The sequence below is a fragment of the Euphorbia lathyris genome, chromosome 3, assembly GCF_963576675.1.
Source record: "Euphorbia lathyris chromosome 3, ddEupLath1.1, whole genome shotgun sequence".
Classification (NCBI taxonomy): Eukaryota; Viridiplantae; Streptophyta; class Magnoliopsida; order Malpighiales; family Euphorbiaceae; genus Euphorbia; species Euphorbia lathyris.
The window spans coordinates 87236923-87256517 of record NC_088912.1 but is presented as its reverse complement, the minus strand read 5'-3'; the positions used below and the strand labels follow the sequence as shown (position 1 = coordinate 87256517).

The 19595-nt window shown below is 34.0% G+C and overlaps 1 protein-coding gene across 1 annotated transcript; it reads left to right on the top strand.

Annotated features, from left to right (window-relative positions):
- The first annotated feature begins 3649 nt into the window (after window positions 1-3649).
- LOC136223867 (proteasome subunit alpha type-6) lies at window positions 3650-9843 on the top strand. Its single transcript, XM_066012036.1, has 9 exons — window positions 3650-3848; window positions 4716-4810; window positions 4883-4964; window positions 5465-5561; window positions 6534-6592; window positions 6696-6778; window positions 7520-7615; window positions 8663-8722; window positions 9496-9843. Exons 1-9 carry the CDS (start codon window positions 3773-3775, stop codon window positions 9586-9588), a joined length of 741 nt encoding a protein of 246 aa, XP_065868108.1. The 5' UTR covers window positions 3650-3772; the 3' UTR covers window positions 9589-9843.
- Window positions 9844-19595: the final 9752 nt, after the last annotated feature.

Here is a 19595-nt window from a genome sequence, read left to right as displayed (position 1 = left end):
TGATAATTAGATAATAAGGGGGTTAATTTTTAAAAATAAATAAATATAAGGACCAAATTAACTCTTTTTCCTTTGACTTTTAACACCGTTAGTCAATTTGGTATGTGTTTGCTAACGGAATGAAGTACATGGTACCACTTTGCAAACTTTTAAACCACATGGGTGTTGTTCAAAAATGGGTGTAACCACAAGGTTTATTTTTGTACTTTTCCCTAAAAATTATATAAGCCAATGTTACAAAAGCAATTATCTCAATATCCATAATTAATGTACATTTTTAGGATTTTGAGTATCAAAATTTATTTTTATTTACCTTGATTTTGAATTCGTATCTAGCATAATCCACATTCTTCAAGAATAAACATCTTATCAAGCGTATTAGACGCTTACAATCTCCTTGTCTAGAAAATTGGAAAAAAATAACTTCTTGATAATAATAATAATAATAATAATAATAATAATATAACATAATTTATATTGAAATAAACTTCATTGTAAGTATAATATTCCAATATCTCTTTAATATTTTATTTAATATGTCTCAAACTTCAATGAACAACTATCGTGTGAAACTTTATATCTATTTGTACCAAAATGCATAAAAATAAAAAATACAATACATATCAATTAGCTAAACTCAAACTAAAAAAATAAGTGGATTTCAACATGTTCCGAATTAGAAAAATTAATCTAACTTCAATTAAAACTAAAAATTGAGTTCATAAAAAGCCGAAAATCTAAATTTTAGTTAGAGTTAACAATCAAAATGATAACACCTAGAAACATATACTAAAAAAGAATGGAAATATACAAAATCTTTAGTCATTTTGAAAAATAAATAAATAAAAAAGAAAACATGGATAAAGTAGCGAGAGGTATGGAATCTGGATAACGACCGAAATGGAATTTCATCTCTGAAAGATCAAACTATACCAACAATTGTTTAATAAAAATAAAACAACAACACAATTGAGAAAGCCAAAAATTGAGTTCATATAAAGCCGAAAATCTAAATTTTAGTTAAGAATTAGCAATCGAAACGATAACACCTAACAACATATACTAAAAAAGAATCCAAATTTACAAAATCTTTATTTTAGTCATTTTGAAAAAAAAAAGACAAATAAAAAAGAAAACATGGATAAGGTAGCGAGAGGTATGGAACCTGGGTAACGACAAAAATGAAATTTTATCTCTGAAAAATGAAACTATAACAACTATTGTTTAATAAAAAGAAAACAACAACACAATTGAGAACAAAAATAACTACAACATATGAAAAAAATCGAATAATTACCTTGAGAAACATAAGAATTTCTTGTAATCTTTGACACTTTTGTGTTTTTTGGTTTTAGTTGTTCATGCATCTTCTATTTCTATCAGATTTCTTCAATTGAAGCTATCAGTTTGGAAAAAAAAAAAAGACAAATAAAAAAGAAAACATGGATAAGATAGCGAGAGGTATAGAACCTGGGTAATAACAGAAATGAATCTGAAAGATGAAACTATAACAACTATTGTTTAATAAAAATAAAATAACGACATAATTGAGAACAAAATAACTACAACATATGAAAAAAAAATCGAATATTTATCTTCAGAAATATAATACTATTTATCGTGACCAATTAATATAATGGTGGAATACTATCTATCATGCTTTATATAGAAGTTTATTTGTGATTTTTGGATTTTCTTTGCTTTGTATTTTTTCATCTTCCCGTAACTTTTTCTTTCTTTTATTATTTTAATTAATAGGCTAGTAATTATTTAATATATTATAATTATAAATTTGTTATTTTTAATTAATTAAATATTTATTTTTAATTAATTAAATATTTTTAATCTGATTTTTTACTACGTTGACAACTCATCAAAAAGACCTCTAAAACGCTTCTTCTCATTTCTCTCTGCCACCGTAATTATATATAGTATAGATGTATTAAAAAAAATGAAAAAAAAATGAAAATTATGTATTTAAGGGAGAAAAAAAAGGAAAGCTTACAAAGATGGGGGATTTGAGGCCAATCTCCTTATGTAATATTCTCTATAAAGTAGTAGCAAAGGTTTTGGCTAATCGTTTAAAGCCTTTTAATTTTCTAACAGCATTTGAGACCATTCATCACTTAAAGAGGCAGAAGCGGAATGTTATTGGTTTTACTGCTCTAAAAATCGACATGAGTAAGCAGGGACGGATCCAAGATTTACATACAGTGGGGGCAAACTATATATACAACGTAAAATAAAATGTAAAAAAAAATCAATAACAATATAAATTAAAGGGGATAAGAGCTAAATTTGATCATAATATATAAAATTGTCACACCCGATCCTAGACGACGTCAATCGGCATCGGACGTGAAATAGAAAGATCATAATCAATACCTAAGAGTCTCCAAATTATCCAACGCCATTATATTACAATTGAACTACCAAAGTTCTAACCCTAATTCTAACAATAAGCAGCCAACTTCCAAACCTCGCCTAATCGGTCGGTAACCTTCTCTATATCTTGTACTTTCTCACCTGAAAACATTAAAACATTTAAAAACATGAGACAAAAATCTCAGTAAGAAAACTATCAGCTATAAAAACTAACTTTACTTAACATAGCTACATATATACCTTTAGAAATAGATTTAATCAAAACCTTATAAAATATACTCAAAACCAAAGTTTATATAATTTTATCAAACCAATTCATAATCAAATAAATGTTTTATCAAACCAAATCGTATTCAATCAAATGTAAAACCTTATATCAAAATCAATCATAACCGAAAACGTAATCCAAATGAACTTAAAACATTGTATCCATCCTCGAGTTTCTCCCCTTAAGTATCAATTCATAATCACATATATAATCGAGACGTCTCTTAACATTGCCTATCCCATACGGTCTTACCCAACAGTTCGCTGCCATACCCAATAGGTCTTCAGACTGTGTACACAGGCCATGTCCCTCACTGAACATGGTCTTCAAATATAAAACCACCGATCCGAATAACTCTCGATGAATATAAAATCATAAAATCATAACGTGCTCAAATATCTTTTCACAATCAAATTCCAAACTATTTCATAACAAAAAATCATTTGGCTTCAATTAGCCCTTTTGTATCATAAAAATAATATTTGGAAATTCAAAGAGAGAGGTTAGAGAGAGAAAGAAATTTGAAGAGAGAGAAAGAAATAGAAGGAAGAAGATGAAGATAGGAAGAGATAGGGGTATAAAAGTAATCTTATATTAAATGGTTGAATTTTTTTGACTTTTTGACCGGTCAAAGCTGAGGTGGCACGTTGACTGAGCATTGGCCGGTCATTTTTACCTGATGTACACTTTAGTGGAAGGTCATTAAAAGGTTGTACAGTTTAGTGTGATAAAATTTTAGTTGTACACTAAAGTGTGATTACGGGTAAAAGTTGTACACCACGTATGTAATTTATCCGCAATTTGTGTAATTTTTTTTTTTTTTTTTTTGACATGGACAATTTGTGTAATTTGAATTCGGACTTTTTATCAAAAAAAAAAAGGAAAGAAAAAAATCGGACTCATAGGTCAAAGTCCAAAACGGGCCCACGCTACACATTTTGCCCAGCATTGTCGTTTCGACATTGAACAGTGTCGTTTATTGACCTCGTTTCATTTGTTCCTTTGCTCCTTGCTTGTGCACGAAGCTCTCTCTATCTCTCTCTCCCTCTCTGTCAGTTCTCTGCACAAAAACCCTAGAAAATTCAAAAACAAAGATCGAGACTTCCAAATTGAGTTAAAATGAGCAGAGGAAGTGGAGGAGGATATGATCGTCACATTACTATTTTTTCGCCGGAAGGTCGTCTTTTCCAAGTCGGTATGTATTTTGTGATGTTCACAAATTTCATTCATGTCCGTTGGTATCTCAGTTCTGTCTTTGTTGTAATATTTGCAATGTATATTAGTTGCCTTGCATGCGGTGGTAAGCGAAAATTGCATTGGATTTGGCATTACATTGATAGATGCAGACTGTAGGGATTCTTTACATTTGAAATTTTCTATTTTTAATTTCTTCGATTCCAGAGCATTTAGTAGTCTATTAACTTTGCTAGCCTTTTACTAAACTAATTTTCGCCAAACTAATTCCAAAATAAAACCTAATTCCTAATAACATATCAAATGAACACCATAATCAATCCAAATCCTCATCATTAAACTCCATCTCATCATTGATGTTTTCCTCTTCTTCATCCTTGTATTCTTGGTCTTCATATTTATATTCATACCCATCATCCTCCTCATCATCATTTTCTTCCTCCTCATCTCTACTAACTAGAGGAGGATTGACTTTTCTTGCCCGAGATGTGGTTCCTCTCACATGTCTTTGTAGGTCTAGTAGTAGACACAACACTTTTACGTTTTGCCCTAGTTCTATAGTCATCTTCTTCCACTCCAATAGCATCAGTACCTAAATCCCATTTCAACTCATCATTGTCAAATACTAAATCGTCATCATCATTAGTTGCCTTGCATGCGATGGTAAGCGAAAATTGCATTGGATTTGGCATTACATTGATAGATGCAGACTGTAGGGATTCTTTCCATTTGAAATTTTCTATTTTTAATTTCTTCGATTCCAGAGCATTTAGTAGTCTATTAACTTTGCTAGCCTTTTACTAAAATAATTTTAGGAAACTTAATTGGTCGTATTTATGTACTGTAATACAATGGGTTTGTCATTCAGAATATGCTTTTAAGGCTGTTAAGGCTGCTGGGATCACCTCAATTGCTGTTCGTGGAAAGGATTCTGTCTGTGTGGTGACTCAGAAGAAAGTCCCTGTAAGTATTTGCTCAAACTTTGTTGCAGTGCTAGAGTTCGATGAAATTATATAATTCTCATACTGGATGCAGGACAAGCTCCTGGATCATACTAGTGTGTCCCATCTTTTCCCCATTACAAAGTACCTTGGCTTGCTAGCAACTGGCATGACAGGTTCGTTCTTCCTTTATAACTTTATGGTATGGAACGTGTCTTGTTGAACATGTTCTTATTGATAATTTATGTGGTTATAATTTCTTAATGGCAAATACTGATAGCAATTTGTCTTTTCTTTTTCTTTTTTAAATATTTTTATGTCTCATTAATTTTGCAATATTTCACAATGAGAAGTGTTGAAGATAATCAGTCTGTCATGAAATCTGGATATGAAGAATGAATAATATTAGAACCAGTTCCGGTCTTGAGCAGATACAAATTACAATTGGACAATGAACAGTTTTATTGAGAGAACTCAATAATGTTTTTGACCCTCTTTCATGTGCTCTCATACAGAAAAATTAAATGGGGTTTCTTGTTAATTGAAGAGCTTTTGTTTTTGAAGATGGCATGACTAATCTATATCTTTTAAGAACTGCTATTTAGAATTTAGATTTTTATCATTGAGTCCTTAAATATTAGTGTGGGCTAAAGTGTGTTGACATTTGATTTTCCAGCTGATTCGAGGACATTGGTTCAACAAGCTAGGAATGAAGCAGCTGAGTTTCGCTTTAAATATGGATATGAAATGCCTGTGGATGTTTTAGCTAAATGGTACTTTCTTCAGGTTATAAGAAATGATAAAGCAAGTGTTTATGTTGTATTTGGAGCTAGATGTTTGATTCATTCTCCATATTTAGTGGCATATTTTGAGTGAAAGACATACAAAAGATAGGCAAACGTGTATTTATGACTTGTTTGCTTTCCTATTTTAGCTTATGGCAATGCACATTGACTTTCACATCACATCCCTTAATTATATTGCACTCATTATGGCTTTTCAGTAGCATTCAGAAATAATTTTCTCATAGATTAAGTCTCGCTACATCCTTTAATACAAGGTTAGAAGAAATTAAAGAAGGAAAGAAAATGGAGAGAGATTATTATACTGCAATAATTCGATATTGTTCTTCTAGTTAAATAATATCATTAAGATTGATATGCATGACATTTGTGCTTGCTGTATGAATCTAGCCCATTTAAGGTTGTGTTTTTTTTTTAATATAAAAAATGAAAATGGAAGCTTCTAGGATCCAAATGGCATTGTAATTCATTGCTGAGGTTTTTTAGACATCTGTTAGACTGCAGAACAGGGGTTATCTGTTGTATGCAGCAGGGTGCTAACACTTAGTAACTCATGGGAATTGCAACAGTCATTATTCAGAGGGACCTTCTATATCATGTGCTGCCACATTATCAGCACTTCCCTTTCCCCTTTTCTTTTGTTATCATTCTTTAGCAGCTTGCCGAATAATTGCGTAAACATTTAGTAACTTGGTTGTTTCTGGGTGCAAACACTTGGTAACTCAAAGGAATTGCAACACTGGTTATTCAAAGGGACCTTCTATATCATGTGCTGCCACATGATATGCATTCCTTTTTTAGTTTTCTTATCTTTCTGTAGCAGCTTACTGAATGATTTCCTAAACATTTGGTAACTTTGTTGTTTCTGCTTTTATCATCTATCAACTTGATTAACTGATTTACCATGAAGTCGACATATGCTGAAATGCTGTTTATGGACAGGATAGCAGACAAATCACAAGTTTATACTCAACATGCTTATATGAGACCACTTGGAGTAGGTAATTTTCTTTCATTACCTCCTGCTTAGGTTTTCTCTTTTAAAACGTTACATTCATCAATTTTTCTGCATGATTTTATTTTTTATATATTTTCTTTTGGCAGTTTCTATCGTCTTGGGGATAGATGATGAGCATGGACCTAAACTCTATAAGTGTGACCCAGCTGGCCACTTCTTTGGCCATAAGGTAGATGGAAGTTTTTTCTTTTTTCATGTCGTGGTAAATTGTTGTATTCTTTAACTTAGAATGCAAAGACTTTGCCAATTTATCTCCCATTTGTCAATTGATGGTACTACCAATAGCTATTTTTTTTCCTATGAAAATACTTAAAGTCCTTCTATTGTGTAATCTGGGTGCATTGCTTTTTTTTTTTCAGATCTGGAATCGACCAAATAAGTCCTTTATGTCATGTACAATTTTTTTGTATTATATGCATGATATTAACTTTGTTTCTGAAAGAGAAATATTCAAGCATGTTCCTGAACTTGCACATGTTGCAAGCAGTAATTCGTAGATCATATTTAACGGGAAAGGATAGTGCACAACATCTTTTCAGGTTTTACTCATTCATTGTTTTCTATCATCAAGTGTATTTCCTTAAGTGGCTTAAAGCTGAGTGGATATACAAAGTTGATGACTGTTGCTCACAACTAAATTACAAAAAGATTAATATTGCCTGTTATTTGACGCCACCCATCAACGTAGTAATTTTTTTCTCACTTTAGCGAAGAGTATGAGAGTTTGATATTTTGGAGAGTTGTCGATGATAATATTATTATATTTGTCCAGCATTATTGCATATTACTAGTTTAGTTTCTATGTTTTTAGAATGGCTATGACAGTTTCCTTCTTTCTCCTTTAATCCTTTTGTTCCTTGTTAATTGAAAGTAGTTTTTCATGCCTAAGAAATAGTGTCATATCTTTTAGGCTACTAGTGCTGGATTGAAGGAGCAAGAAGCAATTAATTTCTTGGAGAAGAAAATGAAGAATGATCCGGCATTTACCTATGAGGAAACAGTGCAGGTAGGTTATGATACTATTAATTTTTTAGAATTATGGCTTGTGGTGGGACCCCTCCCCGGACCCTTGCTTAGCGGGGACGCGTGGTGCACTGGGCCGCCCTTTATGGCTTATGGTGCAGAAGGAATTGTTGAAATTTTTGCTTTTATGATTGGATTGAAGTTTTTTTGCTTTATTTCAACCTTCTACAAAAAAATTTGCAAGCAAAAATGCTTTTTCAGGTATAACCTTGTTTCTGAAAAAAAAGCGTTTGACATGGTGTAGAATGAGTTGGTTGAATTTTTGCTTTTATGACTGGATCAAAGTTTTTAATGTGGTCAGCCTTATATAAAAAAATTTGCAAGCAAAAAATCTTTTGTAGATAAAATCATGACCTTGTTTATGAAAAACCTAAATATCCTGTTTGACATACCAAATGACTAACTAATACCTGTTCAGCCAAGCATTTATCAAAAACGATATTGGAAATACACTCTTATGTGGAAGAATGTTTTGAATAGGAGATTGTTTTAATAACTTTATGGGTTCATATATGATACTGATTTGGTTTGTGGTTATGTTAGTCCTATCCTATTGAATTGCTAGTCCACCTGTTTATTTTGCTTGTTTCAATGATTGATATGAAAAAGTATGACTTGAACCATGTCTTGTTATGAATCTTCGTAAATGAGCAAGTTTAGTCAAGGTAAATAACTGTTACTGAAGATGTTTTTATGTTTTACCATTCCTAATGTCTATTGGGCTGCTAATTTTTAATGTGAATACATTCATATATGTGTTTACATATACATGTATGCATAGTAATATATGACTTCCATTAGAGGGAATTTATTTTTTCTTACTGCTAAATACTGTCCAGAAAAAGACAGTCAAAGAATTGGACCAACTTGCATTCAGTTTCCCATTGAAATCCATTCCTAACATTGGTTTTGGTTTGACTGAATATATCTAGTGCTGAAATTACTCTGTTAACAACATTATTCAATGTAATTTTGTATATATTATCCGTTTCTTTCAAGTTTAATATCACAATGCTACTTTTGTGTGTAGACTGCAATTTCTGCCCTGCAATCAGTACTACAGGAAGACTTTAAGGCCACTGAGATTGAGGTTTTAACTATCCCTTTTTATTTATTTTAAAATTTGGCTATTTTTCTTAATGTCATTAAGAGATCTGAATCTAATCTATTATGTGCCAACCTGAGTAAAACTCTATTATCTCTAGGTGATATAGGATCTTATTCGTCACTTCACGGCGTGTCTCCCATTTTCTTTGTTATGTACATGGAGTGTGTTGACTGACTATCACATGTACTGCTAGTTGTTTGGTTGTGTTTGTGAAGACTCTTGCTTAGAAATACATGTTAGCAGAGGAATATTTTGATTGGAAACAGGGCTAGTTACACCCATGATCCTTCAACTATCAGAAATGGACCAGCATTGCAATGATTCTTAACTTAACGAGAAAGTCATTGTTGTTTAATTTTGTTTTCACCCATGGTTTTTTTGTCTGGAAACAAGTAAACACATTCGCCGGAGATGCCACATGGATGACATGTCATCAAGATTTTGCCATGTAGAAAATTAAACAGATTAGTTTTATTTTTTATTTTCCACATGGTGAAAGTTTGATAATATGTCATGTATGTGGAATCTTCAGTGAATGTCTTTACTGGTTTTCAGACAAAAGAACCGATGATGAACCCAAGGTAAACGATGTTGCCTTTCTCGTTTGTTGTTCTATTTCATAGTTGAAGAACCACGTGTATATTTAAACCACTGAAAGCATTACTGTGTTCAGGATGATGATGGATAAATATGAAATGGTTTCACCACGACTTTTTAAAGTAATTTGGTTAAAATGGTGATGTTTTTATATGTAGGTTGGAGTTGTTAGGAGTGAGAATCCAGTATTCAGAGTATTGTCTACTGATGAGATTGATGAGCACTTGACTGCTATAACTGAGCGAGATTGAATGTGATGACATGTTTTCAGAAGAAGAAAAGCGCGACGGAGTGAATATGCATTCCTGTTGTAGGATTCCATAAATTGAAACTTACCCTTCCTGGGAAAAAAAGCTCATTTGTTTATATGAACTTTCACTTCAATTGAATCTGCTGGTGAAGAGTTCACAAATGTTCCTTAAACAGTGCTTTTTTCTTATTTATGCTGTGCAACACTGCAAATGACTTTTTCAGACTGAAAGCTTGGTAAAGATTGGTTCTTTTTATATCTCCTTTTTACTGTTTGTTGCCTTTGGCTATAATTGAACTGCTGATAGCTAAAGGAAAATTAACTAATATTTACCAAACTAACAATAAATAATGCTCTCTCCAGTCTTATTTTGTATGTGGTTTTATACTATCAATACACCTTTAATAATCTTTATTTGTTCTTATTTATAATAAGAGAGTGATTTAATAGTTAACACAAACAATTCTAATGATATCATGATGATTAAGAAAGAGAAATTTTATATTAAGGATAAATTAATCATTTTAATAATCTAATAAATATTTTACTGGTGTCGAAAAACTTTAAACAGTATATATTAAAAATAGATCTAAACATGCTCTTCAGCTTAGCTTGCTAGGCTAGTGACTTGAAAAAAATAAATAACGGTATGCATTATATCTTAAACAACTTGATACTTATTAAGGTAATAGGTAACTTAAAAAAAAAAAAAGGTAACAGGTAAACAATTCTAATATCGTTCTTGTTCCACATGAATCTCAGGTTTTCGCAAATACTTTTATCTATTTTAGATATTGTTAGCGATATTTTGCGAATATGCTAATTTTCAACCTTGTCACGTGTGGTTAGGGTATGGGCATGCCAGAGAAGATTACTTCTCAATTGAAATGGTTAAGTTTATGGAAATTGCGCGACAAAAACTTGAATTCTAAATGAAACGATTGGCGAGGGACGCAAGGATTGAAAAAGTCCCTCTTGGGTCTACTGTTATAAAAACTTTACTAGATAAATTGTTTTATTTAAGCTAATGCGGGTAAATTGAAGACGATAAAATAAAGGAATTTAAAGTGCGAAATTGACACAAGATTTGGTGAAAATTGGTATTTTATTGATGAATGAAGGTTTGAATACATAAAATTGGAAATGAATTACAATTGAGAAATCTCTATATTAAACATATAGGTAATCAATTGAATTAGAACGAACAAATCAATATGAAGAATTGAAATGCAATAAAACAAATTGGAATTCAACAACAAACTCGGAGCCACAATAGCTATCTCGGATTGATGTTGAATTTTGGTGTCGGCGTGAGGTCCTTGGAGAGCTGCAACCGGTCGGGCCCGTACGGTATATGATCTTGGGAATGGCAAAACGTTGGTAGGCAAATGGGGCAGACTTAACTCTCAAATTCAGGAGGCTCGTTTGGGTGTTTAAGAACACGGAATTGGACGAGTAAATAGGCTAAATTTAACTTCGGAATGTCAGGAACAAACTTCTACAAGGGATCGAAGGCTAAAACGGACTTTAAATAGACGAAATTGGGAGTTGGAAATAACTGGACGAATCTGGAAAATTCTGGAAACAGAATATCTAAAAGAATTTGGGCTGTAAAGATCGGCTTGTAACTATGGTTTCTGGGCACGGAATTGGGCAAATAAATACACTAGATTGAAATTCAGAATGTCAGTAACAACTTTGTTGAAGAGATCGAAAGCAAAAAATGATTTTAAACGGACGAAATCGGGCTTTGAAAGTAGTTGGACGAATCTGGAAAATTAATTTGAAAACAGAGTTTTAGCTAGGAATTGAGCAAATTAAAGACTTGGAATGCTAAATTGAATTAGAAAAACTTGGAAAGAGGCTATTGGAACTTGAATTGGAGCTAAAGAGAGCTAAAAAATGAATCGAAGCTAAGAAAAATGAAGAACGAAAGGAAGAACTTTGAAGAACTTGAAGAACTATGAGCTAAGAACTAAGAACTAAAAAGAGAGCATTGAGATTAACCTTTAGAGAGGGGTTTGTATGTGTGTTGAGTGTGATTTTTTTATGAAGGGGAGGGGGTCTATTTATAGTATTTTGGAGTGACATTTTGGTAATTATTCAATGGCATTTTGGTAATTATTCACCAACTAACTCAACAAACTCCAACTAACTAACTTAACTTCCTCAACTTCCTCCAACTACCACTAACCACCAATGCCACATCATCCCACTACCTCAACTTCCACAAACTGTTGTTGACTCCTTCCAACTGCTAACGGAAGAGACGATACGCCCCGCGTATTCTTGGTTACGCCTCGCGTAATGTTGATTACGCCCGCGTAGTGCAGCTTCTAGAGTTGGCGCATTTTGTTGATGGTGCATACGCGTGGCGTACTTGGCATTACGTCCCGCGTAAGGAAGTATGTCCTGCGTATGAGAATGGACGCCCCGTGTGTTGGAGCTTCTGATCTCGAAACGCCTTGTTGCCAAGTTTTACGCGTGGCATCTCTGAGGTTACGTCCCGCGTATTGGAGCCTCTGAAGCAGACCTTCTCTGGTTGCTTGATCTACGCCCCGCGTATTGGAAGACACGCTCTGCGTAGTGCCGGACTTTCTCATTGGTTGGCGGTTAGTTTACAAATGTATTTTTCATTATTTTCTAGGAAAAAATAGAAACTATACCCTAAATTAAACATAAGCTTTCTATATACATAAAAATAAAATTTATTTTATTTTGGGCCAACAGATATATTAATTAAATAATAAATAAATAAATCATAAATTAAATAAAACATACATAAACTTAGTGTATCACATCCATTCTTCTTTAGGCCTATTTCGCTCTTAAAAAAACCCACCAAAGAAGCTGTTGAGCGATTTCCGTAAGTGCACGACTTCGCTTGTAGTAATAAAAAGATATCGATTCCACAGAGAACGTTTTTTTCACAAAAACTTATTTTGATACAGTTTAAATACGTCTTTAGGTTTATTTAATAGATAATCATTAATTGAATTGGATTGAGATTGAATTAAGTTAATAAGAATCAGATTAGAAATCAACTCTGTCTTGAGATTAGATTACAAGACAGAAACATTTAGCGTTTAAAATAAGAGAAATGTTGAACTCGTTTGCATTAAACAAAGATATTAACTTTAAACTTTGTAAAAATTATAAGTGTGTAATAAAATGTAAATTCTTTCAATTAAAAGGCCTTGAACCGTAGAAATCCCCCTGATGTTGAGTAGATTTCTACCTTAACCAAATTTATACTTATTTCTAATAAGCCGACCCAACGATCATATCATCCATAAATAAGAACTTGCTCAAGTGTTCAACAAAGTTTCCTTGTAAAGATGTGAATTAAATTCGTTTTAATGAATACACCAGAATCTTACTTTGGATTAATTGTCAAAGTAACTACATAAAAATATATTGAAATGTATGAACTTTTATTAAATGATTTGTGAATTGATACAAGTTTACAGAGAACATGAAACATGAAAGCATTCGAAACGACATTCGAGTTCCGGGTCGCCAATCCTTTCCTCAAATCTTGTTAGAGTTTGTCAGGCTCCGGGGTCGCAACCGCTGCTTGATCTTCTCGCTGAATCTTCGGAATAGAGATTATGTGTCTTCTACAGAAATATAAACTAGTCTTCGAACAGATCTTAATCTAAACTTAATTGCTACTGTGTTTGTAAGTAATCTAAGAACAATTTGTGTACATCAGATTGCTTTTTACAGGAATGAAATCTAACTCTGAATCGTTTCTGATTCAGAACTTCTGCATAAATTCTTCACTCTAATCTTAAATAATCTAACTCAAATTTTTCTAACTTTAACTCAAATTTTTCTAACTTTGAACTCTCAAATCAACTCTTTATTTATAGATGTTCAAGAGTCGTGTTTAAGGGTCGTGTCCGTTGTGAAGAGACGTTTCTATCCACCCGAAAAGACGTATTTCTTTGAATTAAAACATGTGAAATTGATGCTGGAAAAATCTCTGATCCTACCGAGATCATGGAATCCCTACCGAGATGAGGGGAGCAATTTTTGGTGTTCGGAACGCAAGGGAGAAGTGCCGGAAGAAGGCGTGTCGCGGCCGAGATTAGGAAATCTCGGTCGCGACACGGGTTGAATTTCCCGAGTCAGACTTCGTTCCCGTCCTTCGTATCGGTGCGCTAAATTTCCTCATCTTTTAGCTCGTAACTTGGAGTTTTTCCTTCATTTTTGATCCGTTTTCGTTCCTATTTTGATTTTACCAAATATTTAGGTACCTTGCATGAAAGAAACATATTCGGACGTAAAAGTACTCTAAATAGATATAAATAGCACGATTTCATAGTAAAACTGATGTAAATATTAATGATATTTTAGGTATATTTTAGGCTTAACAGAAACCGACCCAAGACCTAAATTGTTTAACTCACTTCACCGTGAAACCTAAAGGCAAGATGATATTTTCATAGTTACTCACACTTAGGGGTGATAAAGTACACACGACCTGATTACACGACACGAAATTGACACACAATTTAGTATTTAGGTTTAGATTAGTAGGTAATGTGTCAATTTTGAATTGACACAAAACTGACACGTAAATTTTTAGGTTGGATTAAAGTTGATATGCTAACCCGAAAACGATACCAATATTTAAAATTATTGTTATATTCTCTCGTTTTTTATATGTCACTTTATTAATAAAGATAATAAAATTATACTTCCTCCGTTTTTTATTATATGACGTTTAGCTTTTTTATTTTGTTCTTTTTTATATGTCGTTTTGTATTATCAATGCACTTTTAGAAATATTTTCTCAAATTTTCCGTTTTTATGACAAGAGAGAGTTTAATATTAACGCAAATAATCTCAATTAAGCCATAAAATTTAAGAAGAGAGAGAATTTTGGCATAGAAATTAGAAATTCAAGAGAGAGGTATTGGGGGTAAATTAGTCATTTTAATAGTATAATTAATGTTGCACTGGTCTTGGTGAACAACCTTAAACGACATATAAAAAAGAATGGAGGGGTAATTATTACTTGCAATATAATTCGAACCTCCTAAATTGTTATAAACACATCACATGACCTCTTAACATGATATTCACCGACTTTTCGATGGTTAGTGTTAACATATTAATTTAAAAATGATATAAAGTATTTAAAAATAGTACTATATGTTCTTATATTTTTAAAAGTTATCATTAATATATATGCATAATACAATTACATGTAACCCGAAAACACGACACAAAATTAACATTAACCCGAACAGGTTAACACGATTGTGACACGAAAGTTTTTGGGTTGGGTTTGAGTTTACTCTTTTTCATACGAACCCAAAATGACACGATACAAACATGAATCGAACATACAATTGCCAGGTCTACTCACACCTATATAAAGAGACCTCTCTCTCTCTCTTCATTATGAGCTCATCATTGACTTTTCTTTTATATCTTCAAGTTTGCTCACTTTAGCATCAGAGTTTACATAGGGGCTATGGACCAAAGCTTTGTTCGATATGATGATAATAAACGAACATTTGATTATGTAAAGGTTGAAAAGGACAAAACTCGAAGAGAACCCCTGAAAGAGAACAAAGGAAAACAAATGGAGGACATAAGGGAATTCCATGAGTAGAGAAAAGACAACTGGAGCTCAAGCCATAAACGATATTTAAACGAGATGAAATAATACCTGATAGGTACTTCCTGAGTTGATTCCTCGTCATCAGGGTATTCCCAGCAGAATCAAGGATTGCACTTTCTGAATGCCCTCTTGGGATCCTTATCTCTTTAGGTAGATTCATGTCTTGTGCTGTTTCTGTTTCAACAATCTCTGCAGAAGTAGATGGGTCAGTAAAAGTAATCTTAGGTTCACTCTTACTCTTGGTCAGCCTTTTAGTGAATGACTCAGTAGCTGGTTCTTGGTCAGCGGTGGTTACTGAGTGTGGATCATCTTCGGTCAGCGGCTGGTATCTACCTGCAGGGTTAGTTTCGTCGAACTCTACATGTACTGACTCTTCTAAAACTTGAGTTCGCTTATTAAAAACTTTGTATGCTTTGCTATTTGTTGAGTAGCCCAAAAAGATAGTCTCATCAGCTTTTGAATCAAACTTTGCTAAGCTATCTTTGGTATTTAAAATAAAACATCTACAGCCAAAGACACGAAAGTATCCAATATTGGGCTTTCGTCATTTCCAAATTTCATAGGGAGTTTTCTTTAATATAGGTCTAACTAGAGCTCTATTAAGAATATAACATGTTGTGTTAACAACCTCTCCCCAAACATACTTTGGAAGCATATGCTCATCCAGCATTGTCCTAGCTATTTCAACCAGAGTTCTGTTCTTCCTTTCTACAACCCCATTTTGTTGAGGTGTTCTAGGAGCAGAAAAATTGTGGTCAATGCTGTTGGCTTCACAGAATTCAATAAACTTTTAGTTTTTGAATTCTCCACCATTATCGCTGCGGATGTGAGCTAATTTTAGGTCTTTATCATTTTCAATTTTTCTAACCAAATTTGAAAATGTCTCAAAGGTCTCATCCTTGCTAGTCAGTAAGATGACACACGTGTACCGAGAGAAGTCATCTACAATGACCAATGAAAATCTTCTTCCACCCAGACTCAGCGACTGGATTGGACTGAAGAGATCCAAGTGTAGTAACTCTAATGGTAGCTTAGTTGAGACAATATTTTTGCTGTGAAAAGATTGTTTGGTTTGTTTTCCAGCTTGGCAAGCGTGGCATAATTGATCTTTTTCAAATTTAAGTTCAGGCAGTCCCTCAACCAATTGCTTTCTTGCTAATTTGGCCAGGAGGTTCATGCTTACATGACCAAGTCTCCTGTGCCATAGCCAGGAATTCTCTTCCTTTGATACTAAGCACACAGTTTTTGAAAACTTTTTCTCTAAGTCTAGCATAAAGACATTATCTATGCGAGGGGCAGTTAAGATTAACTCATTTGTTTTACCCTCATATATTTTACATCCAGTAGCATCAAATATAACTTTTCTCCCATTGTCATATAGCTGAGCTATGCTGAGTAAGTTATATTTGAGTCCGCTGACTAGGGAGACAGATTCAATAGTAGGATTACCTCCGATGGTGCCTGACCCTACTATCTTACCCTTCTTGTTGTCTCCAAAACTTATGCTCCCTCCTCGTTTACGCTCAAACGTGATGAACTGAGTTTCATCACCCGTCATATGCCTTGAGCATGCTCTGTCAATATACCACATCTTTGACTTCTCAGCACATCTCAGGCTTACCTGCATTGTAACTAGTTACTTTTAGGTACCCAATTCTTTTTAGGTCCTTGCTTGTTAGGTGTAACAGGTAAAGCATCATATTTTATTTTATGGCAGCATACATGGACAGTATGGCCATTCTTTCCACAGAAGTCACAACTGACCTTCTGTTTAGGATGTTTCACTGACTTGTCAGCACCCCAGTGCTGAGCGTGTCAGCACACCTTAGTGGTGTGTCCTTTCTTCCCACAAAAGTCACACTGGACTTTTCGCTGGGGATTCCATCTCTGCTGAGTACCTTGGTATTGAGTTCTCAGAGGAATGTTTCTTTTATTTGGAACCTTTAGTTGGTTCTGGATAGTTGTGACGTCCTTTCTTAGTTTCAATGAAACTGATTGGACTTCAGAGATAGACTCATGTCTGATCTTCATGTTATCATGCAGAGTTGAATTGCCCTTAAAAAGGAATCTGAGGTCACTCAGTTTGACCTCTTCTACTTCGTCACAGCGCCTGCTGAGTAGGGGTGTTCAAAAACTGAACCGAACCGAAATAACCGACCGAACCAATGAATTTCGGTTTTTTCGGTTCGATTTTCGGTCTATTAGGTTTGGTTTCGGTTTTAAATATTTAACAATATCGGTAATATCGGCCGGTTCGGTTTTTATGACAAAATAACTAAATTAACCGAACCGACCGAAATAGAGAATAATTAGATTTATAATTTAGGTAGAGACTTTATATGACCTAGACTTTGCATTTTTCTCCGACCATCTAAAGAACAAAGAACGTAACTATTTATAATTTTTTTTATTAATGTTAAGTCTAATACATTAATATTATTCTACTAAGAAAAATACATTAATACTGTTCAAACATTGTACTAATACTGATCAAATCAATAACATTAGTAGAAATTATGGTTGTAATGCGAATTGTGGTCGTAGAAGGTTTGTAATTACATTTTAATAAAGTTTTATTTTTAATTTTCAAACTTTGCATAAATTTTATGTTTTATACCACTTGCGTAACTATTTTTTAGACTTTAGATTAAACTAAATTAATTAAAACTTATAAATATTAATTTATTTTTTATTTTAACTAGTTAGCATGTGTTAAAACCGAAAACCAAACTGAACCGACCGAAATAATCAGCTCGGTTCGGTTCGGTTTACTAATATTATTCAGTTAGGTTCGGTTCTCATTTTAGGTGTTATTCGGTTTTCGGTTATTTCGGTTCGGTTCGATTTTTAAACCGAACCGACCGATGAACACCCCTACTGCTGAGTGCTCTAACTTTCTTATTACACTTCTTGACAAGTGTGTAGAGATCACTCAGGGCATTAACCATATCGTTTCTGAGCTGGGGAAGAGTAATTACCTCATTTGATTGCTCTTCGTCATCTGATGCAACAGATAGGTCAGCATGCTCAGAGACGCACGGCTCAGCAAGTTCGTCAGCCATGAAGCATATCTTCACTGACTCGGTGGCCTCAGTTTCTGTAGATGAAGACTCATCACTGTCGCTCCATGTAGCCACCATTGCGTTTTTGCCGTTCTTCTTGTCTTTCCTCAGTGTGGGGCAGCTTGACTTAATATGGCCGGTTTGATGGCACTCAAAGCATGTAATGGGCTTTGAGCTGTCCTTTTTGTATTTACTGTCGCTTGAGTCAGCTTTATACTTATCAAACTTTCTGTAAGGCTTCTTAGAATATTTGTCATTCTTCCTGAATAGCCTTTTGATCTTCCTTGTAAACATGGCCATCTCCTCATCATCAGTTGAGCTCCCGTCAGTGGAGTCAGTTTTCATGACAAGGGATTTCTGCTTCTTGTCTGCAGATTTTTCCTTCACCTCAAAGTTTTTCATAGATATCTCATGGGTCAGCAACGAACCGATGAGTTCGTCATATTTGTAGGTGGTTAAATCCTGAGCTTCTTCAACAGCTGTCTTCTTTGCTTGCGAGTCTTTAGGAAGACTCCTGAGTATCTTTTTGACTTGTTCTTCCTCAGTGAAGATTTTCCCAAGTCTCTTGAGCTCATTAATGATGTTGGTAAACCTTGCATTCATGTCTGAAATGCCCTCATCATTGTTCATCTCGAACAGCTCGTATAGTCTCATCTGCTGATTCACCTTGGACTCCTTTACTTTATTGGTTCCCTCGTAGGTGACTTCCAGCTTTTTCCAGATCTCTTGTGTCGACTCACAACCTGAGATTTTATTATATTCTGCAGCATCGAGCGCACAGTGAAGCATATTAATAGATGAAGCGTGATTTTGGAGCTTCTTAAGATCATCCTCTGTTCATTTGGCCTCAGCTTTTACAACTGTTTGGCCAGCCACAACTTCGACAGGTACAAATGAGCCTTGGACTATAGATAGCCAGGCACTCTTGTTTGTAGCCTGAATGAAATTTTTCATCATATTCTTCCAGAAGGTATAGTTTGACCCGAAGAATAGGGGATGCCTAGTAATGGACAGCCCCTCAGGTAATATCTGAGTTGTTTGGTTTCCAGGGAGAAACCGAGTGCCATTTTCGCCCACGGTTGGGATCAGCTCAAGGTTGTTAGACCTTTTACAGTGAGCTTTTGAGGCTCTGATACCACTTGTTGGTCCCTTATAAGGTTGCAAGTATAGTTCCAATGGGGGGTTAGGAACTATTTAAACTTTTTCGCAATTAGGGCATACTTCTTTTTCTAAGGAAAAAGGTTTTAACAGCGGCGCTGAGTAAACAGTAAGATACTGGCCTAGTCAACTGGTGACTAGGTTAGTTTC